Source organism: Suillus clintonianus (genome assembly GCF_016758775.1).
Source record: "Suillus clintonianus strain FC179 chromosome Unknown DEU56scaffold_59, whole genome shotgun sequence".
Classification (NCBI taxonomy): domain Eukaryota; kingdom Fungi; phylum Basidiomycota; class Agaricomycetes; order Boletales; family Suillaceae; genus Suillus; species Suillus clintonianus.
The window spans coordinates 48,333-63,196 of NW_024539283.1; the positions used below are offsets into that span (position 1 = coordinate 48,333).

The window sequence follows — 14,864 nt, forward strand, 5'->3', positions numbered from 1 at the left end:
TAACTCCACAACGATGTCATTTGATGTCATAGCTCCACAATGATATCATTCAGCTCCACTTTGCTCCACAAATGCTCCACACTGCTCCACAGTGATGTCATTTGCTGTCAAATGAGTCAGAATGAGTCATTTTCCTCCTTTGGTGTTCTTTCCACTTCAATTCTGCATTTTATGCTACAACTACCTTATTTCTTCTGAGATTTGTGTCTCTTTCTATTTTCTTGGTACTATACAGTTCCTGGGATATTTCCCACACCAAATGTATATAAGGAGGCTCAATTCTCTGAGGAGAAAGGAGAGACTCCCCATATTGGAGATTTCCCACTTCACATCTATCATCTGAAGTGCAGGCTGAAACTGACAGCCTTACTACACTAAGATTTGATATAATCTTAGTCTTGTGTTATCTTTACTGTTGTTAGGGGCATTTAGTCACCCTAACCTTCTTTTCTAGTCCTTTGTTGGTCTAGAACTGCTGTTTCCTTGCTTTGATTAAGTCAGCAAGGATTTGTCTGGGAAAAGCTTAGTCAGCATCCCACACAACCCATATCTTTTGTCCAAAAGCTGTTTGGACAAAGAACTCTTCAGGAGATATTCTTGCTTTGATTACGTCAGCAAGGATCTGTCTGGGAAAAGCTTAGTCAGCTTCCCATTCACTGCCCCATTTGTCCAAGGATCATTCGGACAAACCTTCCACAAGTCATAACTTGCTTCGAGTAATCTCAGCAAGGACTTGCTTGGGTCAAGCTTAGTCAGCTTCCCAATTCCACACCACCAAGGACTTTTGCTCCATACCAAAGGTCCCTCGTTCATCAAAGGATCCACACACTTCAGCCAAGTGTTGTGTAGCGCATCCACTCGTATATTTGTCCAAGGACCATTCGGACAAACTATTCGTCAATGTAGTCTAGTCCATCTATTCTACGCAGTTCATCGTATCAGGCCTATCATCTAGGTCTATCATCCCATCCAAAACCAAACCCCATTCCAAGAACCAACGACAGACTGTATAGTCGAGCCTCCCACGAACGACACGTTATCAACCGAGAAAACTAGAAAATCCGTTGACCGTGTACTTGAGGAGTTGGCAACTCTTGTCTTATCAAAGTGTAGTTGTGGTGTCACTACATTTACACAAAAACATATAAGACCCTCAAGTAGTAAGACACCGCTTCTCGCACAACTTCTTCCCTACCCCTGCCTGCCTGCGCAGCACGTCCTCCGGCGAGTCGTTGATGTGCCACCTTCCCTGGACCAAAGTCTCGAAAGAGAAAGGGGAGGACATCTTCCTAGGTTGCCAGCTGGGTCCTTCAGATCCCATTTCATCCCTCCTCGCCCATCTTGCGGCAAGCCCAGACATCCTGGTCTCCCCCACGTCCTCTCACCTCTTCGCTTACAGTGGAGGCGCGGGTAGGCTGATCTCCCTCACAAAGCGCAAGTTCCTGCTGGTGTGTAACTCAGTCTGGACGGCTCAGGGTCTGCCTCGCATCTCCAGTCACTGTTTCCGCATCGGCGGGACCACCGAGCTGCTTCTACGCAACGTCCCCCCTCACATTGTCAAGGTGATGGGGCGGTGGTCGTCAGACTCTTTCCTTCGCTACTGGCGCAACTTGGAGCACATCGCTCCCTTGCATGCAGAGCTCTTGGGCCCCAAACTGTCCCCCCTCCTCGCTCGCGCCTCTCGATCTCACGGCGCGTAGTCTATGTTTTCGCCCTCCTCGTGTGTGGGTGGCGTCTGTTTCCTTCCTTCTGTCTCTCCTTCTTTCGGCCCTCGACGCGTTCTTCGTCTTGCTGTGTGTGGGTGGTCTTCGTGGCCTCCTCAGGGTTCACTCTCTCGGACCGATGGATTCAGACTGGTTCTAGTACTGTACGATCGTAGCATGCGCCGTCTGCACGCTAGTAGTCTGTCTCGTAGTTCTGTCCGATCCCCCCCAAAACACGCAGGCGGGACTTGCACCCCCATATCCATCTTACCTAAGAAGACACGTCAGCACGAGAATATTTATCTCACGCTAATTGTTTTATGTAAAATAATAGGCTATTATTAGTGACATGTCATTACGAGTTGCTTCCTCGGTCCTTCTATCATGATACCCCCAGGCCTAAAGTTCAGCCCAGTGGCATTCGTATTCTGCGACACAGAAAATACGCGCTGCAACTGCGTCGTTACATTCGTGATCGCGCCCAGTCCCACGTCCTTCCACGGGACGTACACCTCCACATTGACGGGGTTCGAAACGAGGAGCAAGTATGCAGTGTCGTTGTTCCAGAGACCAGCGTCCACGCCTAGGTAGCTCGCAAACGTCGCGTTCGGGCGGGCTGGCTGAAGTATGTGATGAGGTTCGTGAGGTTCGTCGCTGTCCTCTCGATGGTCGTGACGTTGCCAGTTGTGGTTGGGTGATGATTAGTAGGACTTGGAACCTGGCGATGCATGTCAGTTTTTGTTCATGTGCGCGATATCGGCATGAATTACCTAGAGCACCGTGGCTGAAGGATGTGAATCCAATAGCTGCCCATTGCTGCTTAGTGGGAGTGATGTTCCAGTATCCGGAGTGAGAGTCAAGACATGAATCGTAATGATGATTCGAGGGACTCCGAAAGTCTGGGGCGTGGTCCACGCAGATTTGGTGTGGTCAAGGCCCATAATGTTGAGCCTTTGTTTGTAGGTCTGAACACGAACCACCCAGGGCTGACATAGAAGACGGCGCTTCCATCGTGCTCGATTCAGACGGCGGGTATATGGTGCTGAGCTCAGACGGCGCCTCTATGGTGCTAGGCTCGGATCCTGCATGGCCAGAACCCCCTCAGCCCCGATCTCGCACTCCACGCCAAGCTGCACGTTTCCGCACCACTTCCCTTCTTGCACAGGGTTCCCCACACAGCTCACATTTCAGCAGCGATACGGAGTCCACTTCGGAAAGCACACCCCTCGTCATGCCCAGCTTGCACCTACCGCCTTCGCCGCTCCGGGAAAAGAGTTTTGCTCCTGAAGCTGCGCTTCTCACATCCACGACCGATACGTTTGGAGTTGGAAGGCGAGATAGTGATAGCGAAGAAGGGTTCACGCTCTCTCTCCCCGCTCCCAAGGCCCAGTCCCAATCGCAGCGATGATAAGCATGGGTTGCAGATGCCGTATCTCCCCTCTCCAAATTCATAATTGACGTCGATCCCCAAGAGCACTTTGTGGACCACCAAGAAATCGCAGAAGGCGAGAGTGGGTCCGTGTACGCCGTACGTGTAGTTTGCTTTGTTTTTGTGTACGTTCTTTTCATTAATACACGTTCCTCCATCCGCACGCATTCCTCGAAGTTCATAACTATCTATCAGATCGCTATCTATAACTACTCAAGTCATACTCATATCTCACTTATTCCCATTTCATCAGATCTGACAGGGTTTTTGCATATCATACTGCCGTGGCTTTTGTTGTGATTTGAGTGGTGGTGGAGAGGCCTTCGGCTCAAGCTTTCAAGGGCAGTGCGAGGTATGCAGGCATCCAGCAGTTGAAGCACACGAGCAGCCCAGCGGGAGGCAGTATGATGATAATTTGAAGACAGTCATAAAATTACATTGGCGAATCATGGGCCTTTTAGGCTGGTTTCCGATGACATAGAAACCTAGCCTGAAAGCTAACCTTTTGCCTCCGAAAACCGCTTCCTACCTGGGGTGTATCATACATAGCGACAGCCGGTTGTTTATTATAATGAACACAGTAACTCAACAGTATTTGATCAAGACGGTAGGGCACGCCACATTGCCCTGGGAGTAGCATCTTTCATAACGTCGGGGCTACTATGGCTTCCGCTGTGATCCAAGTGAGCTATACAGTCCAGTGAGCTGCACCGCTGAGCTTAAAGAAAATAAGGACATACAGATAACGTTAACTTGGCCCGCTTCGATGTGAATGGATTCCCGAACCGGAATCTCAAAGAAGGCTTCACATCCCTCAGGAGAAACAACGCGGAGTCTCGTGCCTTCTGGGCGCAAATACTTCTCCTCTCCTGGAAGAATCTCACGGAATTTTAAGCCACCCTCTCTTTCCATCGATGGCACCGGCATGCCTACTGGCATCACAAGGTCCATCATAGGTGCAAACGGCAAACGCTGAAGTATGCCAGGAGCAACAAAAATATTCCACTTAGGGGGCAGATTGACTGGATGACCTGTGCGGGGATCGACAAAATCGAAGTGATACATATGCTCGGACTCGAGTCCTACACCCCAGATACGGACCGAATAGTCGGGAAACAACTGATGGACCTGGACATCGTCGTCAAGCGAGTTGGGCAACGGTTTGAGCTGTGTGATAAAAAAACCTTTGAGCATATATTCTTTGCAATTAAGATAGGTACATACACCAAGGATATAAAACGGTTCCGCTTGACACGCCTGGTCCCACGAATCCTGCGCACATTGACGAGCAGCATCCTCAGACCCCATCATCGAGACAAGTCCTTGCATAGACTCAGGGGAACACCATGAATCATGCAAGTCTATTGTGCGGCCATCATCAACAGACACAGTGAAGTCGTGATTCGGAGTTGTGCGTGGCATGCTAGATGTTGATGTTGACGAAGTTCAAGTACTGATTAACCCCTAATGCACTCATCGGAGTTGTCAATGTTTAGGAGAAGGTTTTGATGTAGTACACTTATCTCACGCTAATGGTTTTAAAAGGATGGACCTGACATGGATGGCCCAGGCATGGATGGGTAAGTCGATCTCAGTACTTGTGCGCAACGGACGTCAATTCCAGTTTGACTGTGCTAGCGAGTCGCATGAGCGTAGTAGGTCCTTCATCCGGGTTTGATAAAGGTTCTTGAGACGTTGGACACCTAGCGAAGATAAGTGACTGTCATATATTATGAGCGTAGATATGAAGAATAGCTCCCAAGTCGCGACAGGTTGTAATGCGGCATGGGTGCTGCCGGTAATACTTTCGTCTGACTCCGAATTTTCTTTGCCATGATGCAACATTCACCTTCAACTAGTTTTTGAGCTAGCTCTACTTTCTGTGAGGTCGATCCAGACTAGTACTGTCCTTTGGCTTGGATTCTCTTAGCACGCACTGGTTTCCGCCGCTGCCAGTTCTGTCTTCCTCGTTTGTCACCCATCAGGCCGGACCACAGCCCTACCCATTCTCTGGGATTCTCTGTTCCCCTGCTTAACACCACCGAGATCAAATGACAGCATCCCTGAGCCAGGGACGAGTACAAGGTTTCGAGCGCTCAACGCAACTCTGAGTAGCGCATCGAACCAAATTGTTCGCGTCTTTCTATGTGCTACTATGTTGGACTCACTCATCTTTTAACTCGTTGTAGTAACTGTTGTCGCTATTGCTGTTTGTCGTCCCTACTCCCTTAAAGTTGTGGTTGTGGTTCTAGGCCTCCACAGCGTCCGTCTTGTAATCTTGCGTTCTCGTCAGGTTCCAGGGACCAGAACACGTCTCTCTCCGAGGAGTCCGTCTGCCGTCAGCCACGTCTTCCTGTGCCTTGGCATCTACTACTGGTTGAGGCTAGCTCTGTCTGCCTGCTTGTCAGCATCGGGTCTTACCACAGTGGCCCTCATCTATGGAAGGCTTGTTTGACGCACCTGTCTCCCTGGCATCATGCCACATGCTAGTAAAGGACCCTTCATCGTCGTGTTCGCTCCAGCGCTCCAGAACAAAGTGCCTACAAGAGGGAAATGCCCTCAGGTCAGCGCGCTTAGGAGCCCTGAAAGCCGATCAACACCGTAATATTTTATCCTCAAGAACTGTGATCTCCAGCGCTGAAATCCCACTTTGGAGAGGAATTTCAGGTTCCCACACGATAACATCTTGGCGTCCTGGCAATAGTAACAGATGCCTCTCGTTCTGGAAGTCGAGCCCTGCAGCAACTTCGCATCTCGATACTGGCATTCACCACTTCTGTGCTCTCATAAGTATGAAGAGCATCAAAGTCTTACGGCGATTTTCCAAAAGCACGATTTGCTGAAGGACCCGAGTCAATTGGCAATTTGGCTTCCTTTCCTCGGTGCTTGTTAAAAAAAATTACTCCAGGTTGTTACCGTCAGTATTCGATTTACGAGATCTGTGATGCATCTATAGCAGTCTAGATTGGCGTATGTCATGGACCCTGGTGAACTATCACTAGGCGCTTCCTGCGAGCTTTAAATCGCCGTGCATAACGCAGATACGATGTCTCTCTTGCCTCTGCCCACTGTGAGCACTTTGTTCGCTTTATCGTTCAATACTCCTTGACCAAACATTGTTGTTACCCAGCCGATGAATTTCCTGTCGACAACCACTGATCGGAAACAACCCGGGTGCTATAACAGCCAGCTCAAGCCCGCCTATCACGGAATAACACCACGATACACTAGCTCCTCTAGCGGAAAATGCAAGCAACTCACTGTGCAGTCCGTGAACCCCAGCTTGACAAGTGACTGGAACGAGCGCGATGTTCGCTCGAGCGCGCCGTTATCCACCCGGCTTGCTGGGTGGCTGACCAGGATGATGTTCAACCCATCCAGAGAGACCTTTTTGTGGTTATTCGTTTGGCTCTATTATATCATCGCAATATTGCTTCCGTCCAGAGAGCCTGCCTATGCCAGTAATTACAAGCCGTATTTGATGCGGTTTGTTGGTCAACTGTGGGCCGCACGCTCACCAAGGGAATTCTCTCTACGGGCACGGGCAGAAGGTGAAGACGATGCACTCGTCCGACGTGTCACCCACGCCCTCTACCCTCGCTTCCTTGTTGTATATAATGGACACAAGAGAGAGTGGACAAAAATCAATGTCGAGGCAATGGTGGAGCGAAAACCATATGTCGCCGTCACCTACTGCTACGCCGACATAGAGAAGTACGGAAGTACGGAGATGCTCATACAGCGGACGCGGAGTGCTACCTTGGATCAAGGATTCACCGCGTACTGGCTAGATCTCGAGTGCTTGTTCGAAGATCCCGTACAGAAAGCCCAAGACCTGTATCGCATGTCGGACGTCTACAGACTCGCCTCATTCACACTCATTATACTCACCAACGAGAGCGCTTGGCCCGCTTGGGGCGGCCGCGTTTGGACCCTGCCGGAAGCTCTCCTTAGTCGCGAACTGCGATACACGGCCGGAAACAACGCAGTCACCCCCATCAGTCTCATCCAAATCGCCTCTCTAGCTTACTCTCACCACAGTGAAGAGTCCCAGATCATCAACTCTTATGGCCTCGGGAAGGATCCGCTTGAGCGGTTGGACCGCAATCTCCAGCTCAAAGAAGCGATATGGCGCCGAGAAAGCTTTCAGGGGAGATATCGCGCAGAAAAGGTCTATGCGCTCATGGGATTTTTCGAGCATCGCATTCTCCCAAATGCGGAGGAGACAGAGCTGCAAGCGCTTGCGCGCCTGTTTATGGCGAACGATAACGACCGCATTGCTGATCGTATGATCTCAATGTTTCCGAGAGATCGAAGGGCCATAAATCAATGGTACACCAAAGAAGACGAATATGGTGCCAAGCTTTGGGACATCGAGCCCGCTGCGCAGGTTATCGGCATTACATCCAACGGTTCTCTTGTGTTGGATGGATGTCGAGCGGCAACCATTAGATGGAAGAATTTCCCATCTATCGCGTTCGCTACGAGGCGCTCTTTTCGGCGTCTTCTGGCACTCGGAGTTCCATACGTGGCCTTTTTCTTCTTCGTGCTGAGTTGCGCCTTGATTTCCATCGGCAACCAGACCGCTAGCACATCCGCCTCCGGATCTTCCGGGGGAACAACTGCAGGCGGCGGCGTCATGCTGGCCTTTTCACTCATCCTGCTAATATTCGCGCCAATCTTTACAACGTATGCGCACTCTGGACGAGTCGTCCTCGCTCGTCCATGGCTCATCGGAGTCAAAGGCGTCATCTCTGCCCAGGAAGCCTCTGACTACCTGTACGGCGGTCAGATCGGCAACTCTCGCCGTACTCTATACACGCCTTCAGGTTCGCCTCTGGCGAGACCGAAAGAACACGAGTCCAAGTTCCGCGAAGGCCATGCCTCGCAGTACGAAGCAGCACGTGCAGCCCCGCCATTTGACCCTATCGAAGGACACATGTTCACCCTCGTCGACACTATCTCGGGCACGATCTACTATTTCCGTGCGCATAGGCCGCCTACGGTGTGCCTTTTTACTGGATCGGAGGGCGGGCAAGGGAGGTTTGTGCTGAGTAGTGAGGAATGTGGGAGTAGCGAGCTGAGGCGCGAGACGGTGCTTCGCATGCCGAGCTTCATCTCTGGGTATATGAACACTTGTGATTGGGTGGCTTTGGGTGGTAAGCCTTGATCGAGGGGTTTTTGCGTTTTTGCTTTGCTTTCGTCAACCACACTCGTTTGTCGTCTCCTTTTTTATTTTGGTGTTTATTCATATCTCGACTATGCTCGTCGCTTTCGTGCTAAAAAATGGTTCGCACAGAACGTCCGGTCCTTTCGTTTGGGGTTATTTATTGTCTATGTAATGTTTGTTCGTCCTCGGGTGTACGCATAAATTATTGGATCTTGCTTTCTGTCTTCCTTCTATATGGTCTGGCTAGGGGAGGCTACGTGCCGTCGTTCCTTTTCATAAGTATCGTATGTACGTGCTGTCTGGAAATCGTGTTTCCTTTTTGTTGACGACGAACAATACAATCGAGTGAACCCTTTCTATAGTGCGTGTGCACATAATGTTAGACTCAAAAGAGCGCAAACCCGCCATCATAAAAGCAGCAAAACACATACATTATTCGTGTTATATATCCTGTATCTAAGATCAAAATAAGTAGGCTATTAACACGTACGCTTCCTCATCCTCATTCTAGCTTCCGCTTCCAACCACTCAAGGAGGAGTAGCAGTATAAATCCCAATTCCCCCCGGCCTAAAATTCAACCCCGTAGCATTAGTATTCTGCGAAACCGAAAACACGCGCTGCAACTGCGTCGTCGCATTCGTAATCGCGCCCAGCCCCACATCCTTCCACGGCACATACACCTCCGCATTCACCAAATTCGAAACCAACAACAAATACGCAGTGCCATTGTGCCACAACCCCGCATCCACGCCTTGGTAGTCGTAGCTCGCAAACGTCGCGTTGGGGTCGACGATGAAGGGTTGGATGAAGTCGCGGATTAGGATGGTGAGGTTTGTTGCTGTGCCTTCGATGGTTGTTACGCTGCCTGTTGTGGTTGGGTATTGGTAGGATTTGGAACCTGGTGTAATGTCATATCAGTTTTAGTTTTTGGGAGGGTGTGTTGGGGGGAGTTACCTAGTGCTCCGTGGCTAAAGGACGTGAATCCCATAGCTGCCCATTGTTGTCCAGTGGGAGTGGTGTTCCAGTATCTGGAAGGAGAGTCAAGACATGGATCGTGATGATAGTCGAGGGAACTTACGCGCCGCTCCCGAAAGCCTGGGGCGTGGTCCACACGGACTTGGTGCGGTCAAAGCCCATGATGTTGAGCCTTTCCTTGTACGTCTGAACTCGGGTCTTGACATCAGCCAAGTCGCCCTGGCAGTTGTCGCATCCACAGTGCCCAAAGTCCGGGGTACACGCTGTGTGCCACACAGGTGAATATGTGGCGTTGATACCGATAGGATAAGCATCCTATACCAGGGATCAGAAACGCGAGCAAAGCAATAAAGATGTGTGAATGGCTCACCTGCAGAACGATATCGGCACCCTTGACGTAGGGCGAGAAATTGTAGTCTTCGCAATTCAGGACGATAGAGATGGGGTGGTATCCGTCCATCTGGTAGATCAAGTCGTATGTCGCCCGCGCCGCGTTTTGGGGGTCGGAGTTGCCATCGGGCTCGTGTGCGGTCTCCCAGTTCAATAGGTTAGGAATTGAGGCGTATGTGTTTACTTGTTGAGCGACAGCGGTCAAGTTTTGATAGTTCCTGAATAGAAGATGTCAATAACCGTGCGATGCGGTGACAGAGTCTGACGTACGATCGCATATCATAAACGATGTACATGCCGGCACTGATGGTCTTGTTGATGACTTCTTGGAAAATAGTGAGGTTGTCATAAGGAGGAATTGGGTGAAGCTATGGCGGATGTTCAGTACGGGATATACCAGATGATCGCAAAACATACAGTGTTAAACCTGAAAAAAGAAGTTAGTAAATGCTTAAAAGGTGATAGAAATGCAAACGAACCCATCGGCTTTGAGCTGATCGATCATGGTTAAATTTTTCGCCAGATAGGTGTCGAAACTTATGTAGAAACCTTGAGGGACAAAGGGCGCAAACGCTCCGCCCTTGCCACTTGCGGGCCTCACCCAGAGTGCGCCAGTGCGCAGGTCAGTCTTAGTGACTGAGGCATTCGTATCAGGGAGATACAAAAGGGATGCGCTAGTCTTGAATTTCTGGTTGTATGAAGGCTGGGACTTGGAAGACGAAGGGGCAGAGTATTTGGCGGAGCAGCTGACATTGTACGCGGTCTTCTGAGCCTCGAGCTTGCTGATATCTACGGGAATTTGGAAGCCGGTAGCGTTCAGAGGGACGTTTGCGGTGACGTGGACGGAGCCGACGCTGATGGAGACGCTGAGGGTTCCTAGGCCAGTGGAGCCAGTAGTTGAGTTGGAAGGAAGGGAGATGGGCTGAGCACCGGTAATCCAGTCGTAGACAATTGTTGTGTCAACGACAAAGGCTGCGCTCTTCGCATCCTCTTCGAGGTATGGGCGGAAGACAGGGGCACAGCGGAATGACAGAAGGGGTTCAACACTTGGTGTAGGCAATATAAACTGTCCGCCAGGGGGCACGACAGACTGATTTGACATGAAGTTTTTTCCGCACCTGGAAAGAATGAGCAAGGGATGTATGGGATCGAGAGGGCACATACCATGTCTGAGCGAAGGAAGTTGGAAGCAGGGCGGCGGTAATGAAAGCCGCGAAGCTTTTGGTGAATTTCATCTTAACTCCCGAGTCCTCAGGCCTGGTGTGAGAGAGGGAGATCAAAATGAAAGAAAAGAAGGAAAAGTTGATGTGGAGCTGTGTGGGGATTTGAATTCTTGCCAGCTCAGCACAACTTATATAGGATCAAGTACGGGCTGTTCGCTGACCTTCACTAAGGCCGGCAAAGGTAATCAGAGAGAGCTAGGATCTTCCATTGCAACAGCGCTCTAAGTGCTAATGATGGCTTGTGACGAGTCAGGACAGATTTGGTTAGTTAGTCGAGGATAGCTGTGGTTCAGTTTGGGGGGTGATTCATGCCAAGGTTGCGATAGTTAAGGCGGCTGAGTGGAAGCGGGCGTTAGGATGACTGCTATTGGCTGGTGGGGGCGGTGGTAGATGACATATCGGTCATTTAATAGATTTTGTTGATCCAAGGCAATATCGCATCGCTTTTTAGCCGTCGTGAAGAAAAGTCGGGTAAAGTCTATAAGAGTGCAAAGTCTTGCCTTTCGCTTGACACGATGATTGAATTATGTTGTGGATATACATGTATCGAAATTGTAGCCTGTGAGGCAGCAAGTCTATGGAACAGGCTGCTAAAGATGGGTGTCATGTCATGGTAGGTGGATGACGCCGGCTGTCACAGGCGGCCTTAGTAGCAAGCTCTAGTGCGGGTTCCTGCAAGTTTGTTGTATGTTGGTCACCGGGAGAGGTTGTTACTTACATAAGTTTAGAGGTTGTGCCCAAATTTGACACCGGCGGCATCCATGTTGACGATTGCCCAAAGGCTGCCTAGTACAACGAGCACCGCAACCAAGTCCTCTGATATGCTGCATCGTTGATTCGCTGGTTGGGCCAAACTTCCGCGGAGCTAACGCTCTACGATGGATCGCATCAACCTGCTAGGTGCCGCCACCAGCCTAGTACCTTCCTCTGCCGGGATCGGCACGCTCAGCGGTGTTCCTGGGTCAACAAGCTCGTTCTTCCATGGAGTTAGTCGAGCAGTAGTGAGTGTGCGATGATCGGCGCCACTACTCCGAAGTGACCCCGAGCAGCATGCACTTCAAAGTCTAAATGGGACTACTATCAACTCGTCCACTACTCACTCTTGCAATCACCCAAGCCCAAGTCCTCCACCGGTGCGAACGGGCCCAAGCTCAACGGAATTGAATACAAGGGGAGGCAAGTTTCTCTTACCACCACTTTTCTCCGCTATAATTCAATACCCAAGCAGCCCAAGCCCAAGTCCTCCACCGTTACAAACGGGCCCAACTTACCAAGCTCAACGGAATTGATTACAGTTTCCCTCCGACGTAAACGCCATCACGGGGATCCATTCAAATATCAAATCGCTTATTTCTCAATCCCCGGCGTACTTTCATTGATCGCCATATCCAGCAGACTTATTCGAAAAGAAAACCCTCTTGAAAGCCCGCGGAGCCACCTGCACGATCAGCGTATTCATCAAGCAGAGTACAACTTCATTGCGCCCCAGCTTGCAGAGAAGGACACTAACATTGCATGTTCGCCGACGACGATCAGGCGCAGTTGGACGATGACCGAGACCGTGCATTTTGGATTAGGATTAGGTCTCGACAAACCCAATGTCCACTTTCCTCCAAGTACTTTCCCTGTAATATTTTACTGCAATAGGTTTTGTCGCTGGGGGTCCTGCATGTGTCTGTGTAGGCTACTAGTATGGGTAGAAGCGACGAACGTGCCGAACCCCCTAGGCCTCCCACCTGTCCCTGAACTTGATTGAGAACCGAGCAAAACAACGGCAGGAAAGGCATAGAGAACTACACGAGTTTGAAAATTTGACAACGAAGCATAGCAGATATTGCTTGCGGGCGCGCTTGTCCTGAGTCATGGGGTAATTACTTGGTCGCTGCACCTCCATTCCACCGTGACCATAGATGCATCATAAGCAGCAACAAAAACAGGCCAGCCTTGGAGCACATCATCGTAGCAGCAAGCACAACATAGAAGCGCGGGAGTCTTTGAGCGAAATGAGCTGTTATTTGCACAATTTTGAACGATAATACTTTTATGAACGGAATTCCCCAAACCCAACTGCGTCACCCAATGTAGTGAAAGAGATTCTCCAACTGATCAAGCAATCCGCGATTTTCCTAGCCAGGACAACACCATAAATAAACCATTAACATTTCCACAGCCTAATCGTCCATAGAATTAGATTCATCCAGACCACGTTCCTAGTAAACGTATGGGATAATACGGTAGGATACCAGCTTCTTGTACGTCTCCCAATCCTTACCGTACCTAGTATCAACCAGTCAGCACACTTCGTCATAGACCAGTGAGGAACAGCCGACTCACTTTTTCTCACAATTTTCATCATCGCGGCGCTGCCTGTGGACGAGCAGGACCGCAAAGTACACAACATAAAAGTATGTGATCGGGGTGTCGAACCCGGTAGGAAGCGACCATGCAACTGCCATCAACAAGTCACCACTGCACAACACAACACAAATCAGATCTCAAGAACAAAATCAAAAAGAAACGGAACTCACAAGTAGTTAGGGTGCCTTGATCGGCCCCACCACCCAGAAGTGAGAAGCTTCGAGCCGGTAGAAGTCGTAAAGTATTTCAAATCTAAACAGCAGTATGTCAGTACTGACGAAGGCGTCTATGAAAGGAAATGTTTCACTCTTGGGGTTGCGTCCATTTCTGAAATCATTCTTTTCCCCATTCGCATCGCGGAAAATGTAATACCCAAGGAGGTTGAGTCCAAGTACTCCAGCGGTACCAAGGGCCCCAAGCTCCACTTGCTTGAACACAAGGTAGCGCGCCTGCAGCGAGTACACAAAAGGCACCCAAGTGAGGTCGCCCACAGCAAGCATGAACCCAAACCCATCAGTCGTGATGTCCATAGTCGTTAAAATGGCAGGCTGCACATTGTATGAGTGCAAATCCGAAAATCGCGCAGAATGGGGAGACTAACCTCGTTATACAATCCATCGGCGACATACCAGGTCTGGAATGCGAGTACGAGCCACATCGAGTCGGTAACGTTCGCGAAACCCCCACGACGTACGGCTTGCTCGCAGACCATGCTCATGTTCACCAACACCCAAAGGATGAGGCCAGGGCGGAGCTCGTTGAAGGACTTGATGTCAAACGAACCAATAGATGGGTTCAACTCGCGGCCAATGTACCACTAGAGGTTACATCAATACGGATAGCACCAACAAGCGAACATGAAACGCACGTCATAGATGAAATTTCCCGAGTTGCCACCAAGTGCGAGGAGAGCGCCCGGGCGGTATGAGCTCGCGTACACGTAGAAAGCCTGCACCACGGACATGACGAGGGAAGCAGTGACGAATCCTATCCATTTTTTGTAGATGAAGGTGAAGGACTCAGGGCCGTTGCGAAGGATGTATCCACAGGAGATACCCATTGCAAGGAGGAATGTCGAAAAGGCTGCATAATGATAGCGTCAACACCGATGCTTGCCGCTATTGTCAGACACGAACCATTGATCTTGTACTTCTTTTTCTCCCCAGTGCGCATAGTCACACCTTCGACCCAATCCCCGGGCAACACTGCCCACGCAACAACGCAAAATGCGTACCATCCCAAATAAATCAAACTAGCCTCGGTGTCCCATAGACTCGCCCAAAAGGTTTTATCACTCAACGCTCCCACGAACCGGTCTGGAATAGATTGTAAAAGAGGAGGACAGCCGCCAGACTCCTCTGAGCAACCAAAGTAGAGGAGATACGTCATGAAAGGGACGCCGAATGAGATGAGAAAGGCACCCGGTGGGCCTAGGAACTCATAAGACGTCGAGCGCGGGTTCAACTCTGCCACGGGCTCTGACTTGGCTTTCGTTGGTGTCGACATTGTGCTTTGTGCGCGATGAAACGCGTTGGAAATGGTGGTTCAGTCGTATGATTGTTGCGTGGTCAATGCGCGCCTGTGCTTCCGACGGAATTGACTCTTATTTTGGTCC

The 14,864-nt window shown here is 50.2% G+C and overlaps 7 protein-coding genes across 7 annotated transcripts; 3 read left to right on the forward strand and 4 right to left on the reverse strand.

The window, feature by feature from the left end:
• Positions 1-1,012: 1,012 nt before the first annotated feature.
• On the forward strand, positions 1,013-2,057 carry DEU56DRAFT_982086 (uncharacterized protein). The gene has a single exon (XM_041359878.1). The coding sequence runs from the start codon at positions 1,236-1,238 to the stop codon at positions 1,698-1,700; it is 465 nt and encodes a 154-aa protein (XP_041206243.1). The 5' UTR covers positions 1,013-1,235; the 3' UTR covers positions 1,701-2,057.
• On the reverse strand, positions 2,045-2,248 carry DEU56DRAFT_740724 (uncharacterized protein; the record flags this gene model as incomplete). Its single annotated transcript, XM_041348836.1, has 1 exon — positions 2,045-2,248. A coding segment is annotated over one exon (204 nt), but the record flags the coding sequence as incomplete, so codon positions are not given.
• A 1,296-nt stretch (positions 2,249-3,544) lies between these two features.
• On the reverse strand, positions 3,545-4,933 carry DEU56DRAFT_466846 (uncharacterized protein). Its single transcript, XM_041346364.1, has 3 exons — positions 4,357-4,933; positions 3,873-4,299; positions 3,545-3,804 (listed from the first exon to the last, which is right to left on the reverse strand). The coding sequence occupies exons 1-3, from the start codon at positions 4,552-4,554 to the stop codon at positions 3,776-3,778; spliced, it is 654 nt and encodes a 217-aa protein (XP_041206245.1). The 5' UTR covers positions 4,555-4,933; the 3' UTR covers positions 3,545-3,775.
• Positions 4,934-6,077: 1,144 nt separating this feature from the next.
• DEU56DRAFT_466873 (uncharacterized protein) lies at positions 6,078-8,417 on the forward strand. Its single transcript, XM_041346365.1, has 2 exons — positions 6,078-6,202; positions 6,263-8,417. The coding sequence occupies exons 1-2, from the start codon at positions 6,179-6,181 to the stop codon at positions 8,300-8,302; spliced, it is 2,064 nt and encodes a 687-aa protein (XP_041206246.1). The 5' UTR covers positions 6,078-6,178; the 3' UTR covers positions 8,303-8,417.
• A 413-nt stretch (positions 8,418-8,830) lies between these two features.
• On the reverse strand, positions 8,831-10,903 carry DEU56DRAFT_914776 (uncharacterized protein; the record flags this gene model as incomplete). Its single annotated transcript, XM_041357667.1, has 8 exons — positions 8,831-9,201; positions 9,258-9,331; positions 9,382-9,593; positions 9,649-9,886; positions 9,939-10,036; positions 10,086-10,095; positions 10,148-10,786; positions 10,833-10,903. 8 exons carry the CDS (start codon positions 10,901-10,903, stop codon positions 8,831-8,833), a joined length of 1,713 nt encoding a protein of 570 aa, XP_041206247.1.
• An 866-nt stretch (positions 10,904-11,769) lies between these two features.
• On the forward strand, positions 11,770-12,647 carry DEU56DRAFT_757839 (uncharacterized protein; the record flags this gene model as incomplete). The annotated part of the gene is made up of 3 exons (XM_041350174.1): positions 11,770-11,892; positions 11,955-12,538; positions 12,575-12,647. 3 exons carry the CDS (start codon positions 11,770-11,772, stop codon positions 12,645-12,647), a joined length of 780 nt encoding a protein of 259 aa, XP_041206248.1.
• Positions 12,648-12,871: 224 nt separating this feature from the next.
• Positions 12,872-14,848, reverse strand: DEU56DRAFT_815513 (ergosterol biosynthesis ERG4/ERG24). Its single transcript, XM_041353782.1, has 7 exons — positions 14,386-14,848; positions 14,118-14,332; positions 13,851-14,066; positions 13,557-13,797; positions 13,420-13,501; positions 13,226-13,360; positions 12,872-13,168 (listed from the first exon to the last, which is right to left on the reverse strand). The coding sequence occupies exons 1-7, from the start codon at positions 14,753-14,755 to the stop codon at positions 13,102-13,104; spliced, it is 1,326 nt and encodes a 441-aa protein (XP_041206249.1). The 5' UTR covers positions 14,756-14,848; the 3' UTR covers positions 12,872-13,101.
• Between the last annotated feature and the right edge of the window lie 16 nt (positions 14,849-14,864).

Coding starts and splice junctions, on each gene's coding strand:
- DEU56DRAFT_982086 (XM_041359878.1), top strand. CDS start 1,236: ATGTGCCACCTTCCCTGGACCAAAGTCTCGAAAGAGAAAGGGGAGGAC.
- DEU56DRAFT_466846 (XM_041346364.1), bottom strand. CDS start 4,554: ATGCCACGCACAACTCCGAATCACGACTTCACTGTGTCTGTTGATGAT. Junction 4,300..4,356: donor AACCGTTTTATATCCTTGGT/GTATGTACCTAT, acceptor TTTATCACACAG/CTCAAACCGTTGCCCAACTC. Junction 3,805..3,872: donor GGGCCAAGTTAACGTTATCT/GTATGTCCTTAT, acceptor CTTGGATCACAG/CGGAAGCCATAGTAGCCCCG.
- DEU56DRAFT_466873 (XM_041346365.1), top strand. CDS start 6,179: ATGTCTCTCTTGCCTCTGCCCACT. Junction 6,203..6,262: donor CTCTCTTGCCTCTGCCCACT/GTGAGCACTTTG, acceptor GTTGTTACCCAG/CCGATGAATTTCCTGTCGAC.
- DEU56DRAFT_815513 (XM_041353782.1), bottom strand. CDS start 14,755: ATGTCGACACCAACGAAAGCCAAGTCAGAGCCCGTGGCAGAGTTGAAC. Junction 14,067..14,117: donor CGGGAAATTTCATCTATGAC/GTGCGTTTCATG, acceptor TGTAACCTCTAG/TGGTACATTGGCCGCGAGTT. Junction 13,798..13,850: donor CCGATGGATTGTATAACGAG/GTTAGTCTCCCC, acceptor TACAATGTGCAG/CCTGCCATTTTAACGACTAT.